We start from the raw sequence: 7,193 nt of genomic DNA on the forward strand, positions 1-7,193 counted from the left end.
CACACACACACACCCAAAGACTTGGAAGTAGAGATATAAACAAAGACTTGTGCACCAATGTCCACAGCAGCACTAGGAACAATAATCAAACAACATCCAGCCATATGTTTAGGTTGGGACAACCTAAGTGCCCATCAGCAGAGGACAGAATAAACAAACAGGGTCCACACATGCAGTGGCACACTGCTCAGCCAGTAAGAGAAATGAGCCTTGATACGTGCTGCACTATGGAGCTTAGAGACATGAAGCTCACTGTAAAGAGTTAATCACAAAGGAAAATACTGAATGACTTCAAAAATATAAAAGGACCAGCAAAGGCAACTATAGAGAGATAAAAGTTTATTAGTGGTTCTCAGGAGGAGGCAGAGCAGGAGGAGGGGTTAACTGCTTACGGAGTTCACGTTACCAAACAACTCACTGCCACTGAACTGGTTCTGACACACAGCATCCCTGCAGGAAATGCCCCTTTGGGTTTCCAAGGCTGTAACTATTTGGGGGAGTAGAAAGCGCTGTCTTTCTCCCCTGGAGCGGCTGGTGGTTTCAAACTGCCGACCTTGAGGTTAGCAGCCCCTGGTGTAATCACTACCCCACCAAGGCTCCTGAGTTCACTTTACAGTGATGGGAAAATGACCTTAAGGGCAGCGTTGCACGGCCGATTACTGTTAGTCTGTCTAGGCCAGAGGTCCTCAAACTGCGGCCAGCCGAGGATATTTATCCAGGTTCCCAGGTGTTTTTGCCCCGTTTTGTTTTTCACTTCAAAATAAGATATGTGCAGTGTGCATAGGGATTTGTTCATAGTTGTTTTTTAAACTATAGCTCGGCCCTCCAACGGGTGTGAGGGACGGTGAACTGGCCCCCGGTTTAAAAAGTTTGAGGACCCCTGCTCTAGGCTGTTGAACTGATAAACACTGTGAAAAAAGACAGAGTTACAACAACAAATGAGCAGCTTCTGAAGCCGCTTTTATATATCTATAACCCATTGTTCCCAAACTGAATTGGCATACCACCCTCTTTTCAGGAAAAAAATTACTCAGTACCTCCCTGGCAATTAAACACTTTTGTACTATAGCCCATAATCCAAGATAAAATGTATAGGTGTCTGCTTTTGCAGTCCCTGAATCACTTCAATGCGCGCGCGCACACACACTCTCTCTCTCTCCCCTAGAGGGGGTGGGATCTCCCACTTGGGAAAACACAGCTCTCCAGTCTTCTGCTTATCGTGTTTAAAAAGGGGGTAGTGTCTCCCTCGTCACATCACTAGTAAACATTAAACAAAGATAAAGTTAATGAAAGAAATGAGTAAAAGCTATGAAAATGGGGAAGCGGGGAACAGGCAGGACTGAAGAGAACAACACCAAAAAGGTAAAAATCTAAACCTAGAGTAAAAGGGCAGCTACTTAGAATTCAGGTCGTTTGTCAGGTTCTTAAAGAACAGAAAATATTTATCAATGAAGAAAGAAAACATTCACAAATCATATCACAAATCAGAAAAATAAAAAGGGATTCTTCCCTTAACCAAAGGAATAATGAGGATGGGAATTCATCTGTAGATTACCATAACTATATCTTCAAATGCTGAGCCATTAGCTTTGCACTAGTGTATGGCTTTCAACTGAATGTTGGAATCTCATATTGTTGTATTCTTATTTGTCCCGATGAGATGCTCATTCTTCAACTAAAACCCAAGAGTTTGTTCCTACCTCTCTGAAGAGTGCACCATAAAACTGAACAATATATGGGCAATCGCTACTCCGCATTACTACATCCAAATCCATTAGAAGTTGTTTTTGTTCTTTTTCATCCACTGTTGACCGAATTCTCTGGAAAAGAATGACAAAAGATGTCATAAAAAACATAAAGCACTTTAGAAATCTGAGAAAAACCTCTACTACAAAAGACTGAGAATTAACCCAGCAAATACCACAAATACTAACCAGACGTGAAATTTTTTATCTTTCCTTTTACTTTATAAGAATAATTTTAATCACAGGAAACTGAACAAAACATGGCTAAGAAATCCTTTAACTTGTTTAGGGCGTCAAACCACAGGGAGCCGCTGATGGAGACGAAGAGTTATGCAACACAAGTTCTTTGGGCAGCGAAAATTAAACCCAACACACAAACGGAAAACCAAGTGAAGAAAATCTTAATGGATTATACTTTGCTTAAATAGCTTTCATAGGAGTTAATTAACAGGTCGCTTCAGACAGACTTTTAATCACCCTTTCAGAATTGTACAGACTCCAGGCATTCAGTGCAAGGAGAAGCCCTTCCTCTTGCAGCAAGCTCATCCCACCGCGTGGAAAATAACCCACCGCCAGCACAAAGGGACAGCTAGTGAAAGGGCAGTGTGTCTGGACTCTCCCTCTACCACCCTTCACGGAGAAAACACAAAAGTCTACCTGACTCTCGAACCCACAAGTCAGAGCATGCAGGAGAGCAGATAGCTGTGGAGGAAAGCCTACAGGGGAGACTAAAGTACTCTCTGTGGACTCCTGAGCCCATGGGAACCCCCCCACCCCACATCCTGCAGCCCTGGGGCATATCCCTGTACAGCAGCCCCGGTGCATCTGTAAGAGACTGCCACATTAGCAGACCCATCTTCTCCCGTCCAGAAAGAGTGGGGTCCAGAGGAAGAGTTCCCACTACACTAGAGAGATAGGAAAGAATCAAGCTCAGAAATGATAAAATATTAACAATAAAAATTACAGTTCAAGATCATCGAAGCATGCACACGATATTGGTTCTCAAAAAAAGTTCACAATCTCACACTACACCACTGTGTCCAACACACGGCATACTTACAAGGCACGTTAGCATCAAAAACTACATAAGGTGGAACTGTGCCTTCCAAAGACTCCGAAGTATCTGTCGTAAATGTTCTTGAAAAGGACGCCAGAAGTCAATTAAATTCTTGGGGCCACTTTACAGAAGAGAAATCAGTGGCACAGAGAGATATGATAACTGTATTCCACGTCACATGAGAATAGCAGTTGTTTTAAGGAACAGAAGTGGCTTCTCTTAGTTCCATTTTTTAATCACTAAATAATTTAGTATGCTCTAAATACAAGCCAATTTAAATTTGCTACTTAAAATTTATATCCTGTAAGCTATACAATTCTGTACCAAGTGATTTATATTAACTGACATCTATTAACTGACAATATCTGATTTACTTTAAGATTTAGCGTTGAATGGTACTGCCCAGATAAATAACGAAGAAACAAGGAAAAGTAGACACAAAATAAAAGTACTACTTTTAAAGGTATAAAAAATCCCCTTCTCTCATTTCTGTATTCTCAGAGTTTTGAGATTAATACTTTAATTTTAAAACCAATGTAAGTGTGTTCTTTTCAACAAAAAGAAATATTTTTAAGTCAAATCAGCCCAGATATAGACTATATTTTTATCTAAATAATGCATGTTATACTTTCTTAACCCTCCAAAGGTGCAGCTTCCTCACTCCTTAGTTTCCTGTGTAGCATCTCCATGCAGCATCTGTGCAACCATGTTTTATGCAGAGGTATATTCTATGCAAAAATATTATAATCTCAATTGGTTCAAAACATGACCTTATTTTAATAACCGTTTTTATTACATCTCCACATTCTGCTTGATAATCCTGCCAGACACTGTCTCAATATGCGATCATTTGCAGGGGCTTCAATCAGTCATTCATTGTATACAGTAGCACATAAAATCTTTGGAGCGACGCCGGTCCATAATTTATGGGAACTATCAACTTTTTGGCTATCATGTGATTTCCAGCAATTGAAATATGAGCATCCATACCAAGGTAAATTTTAAAAGCCACAAAATCAATGTTTAAAAACCCAACCACACTCACGGGCATCGAGTCAACGCTGAGCCACAGTGACCCACTGTGGCTTCCAAGACCGTTACTGTTAGGAGGGCAGAAAGCCCGTCTTTTTCCAGAGGAGCTGCTGGGGTTTCAAACCACCACCAGGCTCCTCTCATACATTTAAGGAAATAAAAAACGAACCAGCAAAGGGGAACCTTTAAAAATAGCATCTTATAAGTGTGTTCAAGTATGCACGCTTAAAATATATTCACACAAATATGAGTAGAAAACGCGGTGCATCTTTTAAAGCACCCATACAGGGAGTTCTTAGTAGGTGAAAACCGTCCCACCAGAGAGTCATTTGATTTTTTCTCCTTGATGAGGCAAGACCAACCATTCTACAATGAGCCGCACAGTAAGAAAATCACTTCTCTCATCAACTTTGCAACAGTGGCTTTGAACAGGTGAAGCAACCTCAGCTGGAAAGAGCCCAAACGAATGCCCTCTGTATGAACAGTGAGACAGGACTCTCAGCTTCTGCTCTAAAACCAGCAAGACAGATCTCCCAGGGGGGTCCTTCAGAACATGCTAGCACCTCCTACCAAGATACTGTTAGCTGCAAGGCTGTAGCCAAGGTACTACAGAAAATCCCTTTAGTTAAAAAGAAATAAATGTCTAACAAACACAAGAGTTCATAAATAAAGAATAAGAGGGGGAAAAAAGAAAGAAAATCCCTGTAGTCAACACTACATAGGCCTCCCTGCAAATCCATAGCTCAGCTCTCTGTACCCAATACGATGGACCTCTCTTGCAGGTCAATTTGGGTCCGTGTGCTCCCTCTTCTGGTCAGAGCTGCGGACGGCTGACTGCCGGTGTCAGGGGCTGGGAAACAGGGGGTTGGAGGATAACCCCCAGCCGACATAGCACAGGTAGCCTGTGATACCAAAAAACAAACAAACCAGCTAGCAGACTTCTCTGGAGGGTTACTTGGAACAAGACACACCTTTCCCTGTCCAGTTGCGGTTGGCTGCAAGGCTACTGCAAAATGCTGCTGAAGCTGCCTGCAGTGAAGTCTGCTTCCACAGTCGACGTTTGCAAAGAATGGAAGAATACAATCACACAAGGTTAAACATAATTAAAGAGGTGAGTGAAAAAAAGGAAATGAGCTAAAAAAAGAAAGAAAACCATGAAAAACAAAACGAGGATCCAAAAGAAAAAAAAAAGGTTAAGGGCAGGATGGGGGTAGGGATACATAAAAAAGAAACCAAACAAAAATATTTCAAATTAAACGGACCATTTAAATGAGAACACATAATGATACTATTTAATAAGACAGAGGAAAGAAATGAACAAGATAATAAAAATTAAAGGACCTCAAGAAGAAAGAGGGGGGAAAGGTTCAAGAAAGCCGGGCAGTTCAATGTTTATTATGGGGCATGACGGATCTAGAAGTCTAGCTGGAGAGGACACAGGCATCAGGGCACAAAGAACATAGGAAAAACAAACGGCAGAGCAGAACAAGCCCAGAGAGATCGACGCTGAAAACTATCATGGACTTCCTAACCTCTCGAGTCTCACTGCCATCCAATCGATGCGGACTCACAGCAACCCTTCAGGAAAGGGTAGAACTGCTTCGGGGGTTCTGAGACGACTAACTCCATACAGGAGTAGAGAGCCTCATCTTTCTCCTGCAGAGTGGCCATTGGTTTCAAACTACTGACCTTGCAGTTCATGACCCAACACATAAGTAGCTACACCACTAGCAGAAAGTGACCGCTTTCTACTCTTTAAAAAGTACAGAAAAAAAACAGGAATACTGAAAGTGGGCAGAGAGAAGTAAATGTAAAAATGATCTCCGATAACATGAAATGCCGATTTCTCCCCAGAAGCACTAGTACCAACAAAGCAATGGGCTATAGCACACAGGTCGTCCTCAACTCGGGGCAGGGCTCCATGCCAGTGGCTCCGTGGTAAGCCTGCTGAGACCTGCTAAGTAGAATGCCTTTAAAATTGCTTCTTATGATTGCCTTCTGTGAGCAGAATGCTCATACATTTTACCTTTCCTTATCTTGGGAGCTTCAAAGGGTTCAGACACATAGAATTTGAAGATAAGTGAATTTTTCCATAAATTTTTGAAGCCCCCTTGTATACAGCAAGTAAGTGGATAATCTAGAAGAAATGGACAGATACTTAGAAACACACAACCTCCAAAATGATATAAGAAAAAGGAGAAATTTCAACAGATGCATAACAATTAAAAAGTTTGAATCAGTGAACAAAAATCTTCTAATTGAGAAGAAAAAGAATAGTCCCTAAAGCATTCCATGAACCCTGTGTAACATGATAGCAAAGCCATACTAAAATACCACAAGAGAATAAAGCTGTATTCTGACATTCCCTTCTGAAAAGATATACCTATATACTCGTGTAAGCCGACCCGAGTATCACTGAAGCACCTAATTTTACCACAAAAACGGCATTAAAAATGTGCTGGAAAACTCAGCTTATACATAAGTATACACAGTAGATGCAAAACCCCACCACGAAATACTAACAGAACCCAAATGCACAGAAAGAGTCAGACACCATGACCTAGCAGAATTGCTTCCAGTAACACTGGGGTGGTTCAATATCCTAAGAATCAGTCGATTTAGATCAAATAGAACAAAGGGAAAGAACCACATGATCAATTTTAAAGATGAAGAAAAAATATTTTATTAAATCCAACACCCTCCCTTTCTATAAGAAACCCTTAAAGAAGGTGGAACGCAAGGGGAATTCCTCAGTATAATACAGAGTAAATATGAAAGGCCAACAACCACCATTACACTTTTATATTCATGGAGAACGGCTCAGAACATTCCTCTTACAATGGCTAACGAGAAGGGTGCACACTCTCACCACGACTATGCTATTGGATAAGCTAAAAAAGGTATGCAGACTGGAATGGAAGTGAAATTATCTCTGTTCACGAATGACATAACCTACATATAACCAAAAGACCAAATGCACTGTCAGTGAGTCAATGCTGACTCATAGCGAAACTGCTCATGGGAGTAGAAAGCCCCGTCTTTCTCCCACGGTGCTGCTGGTGGTTTTGAACTGCCAACCACGTGGACCTCAGTCCAGTATTTAATCAAGACACCACCAAGGCTCCTTAAACAATGTCCCCAATGGCCCACAAGAAAGCATCTTGTAAAAATACTGTCCATCCATTGGGCCTCCATTCAAGTACTCCCTCAATGCAAGAATACTTTCTTCTATTAAATTGGCATTCTGTGATGCTATCAAAAAGTATAGCGTCTGGGGTCTTAAAGGCTTGAAAGTACACCAGCGGCCATCAAGCTCAGAAGCAACAAAGTCCACATGGAAGAAGCACACCAGCCTGTGC

General features: G+C 41.4%; 1 protein-coding gene across 2 annotated transcripts in view; it reads right to left on the reverse strand.

The window, feature by feature from the left end:
• The window catches only part of MAP2K4 (mitogen-activated protein kinase kinase 4), a 55,193-nt gene that overhangs the window by 34,453 nt on the left and 13,547 nt on the right, over window positions 1-7,193 (reverse strand). For both annotated transcript variants that reach the window (XM_004709181.2, XM_045293484.1), the window contains exon 3: window positions 1,701-1,820. In XM_004709181.2, coding sequence (XP_004709238.1) covers window positions 1,701-1,820 — 120 coding nt within the window. The remainder of the gene's footprint in view (window positions 1-1,700; window positions 1,821-7,193) is intronic.

Source organism: Echinops telfairi, unplaced genomic scaffold (assembly GCF_000313985.2).
Source record: "Echinops telfairi isolate 266 unplaced genomic scaffold, ASM31398v2 ScPeMD7_2010;HRSCAF=2546, whole genome shotgun sequence".
In the NCBI taxonomy this organism is placed as follows: domain Eukaryota; kingdom Metazoa; phylum Chordata; class Mammalia; order Afrosoricida; family Tenrecidae; genus Echinops; species Echinops telfairi.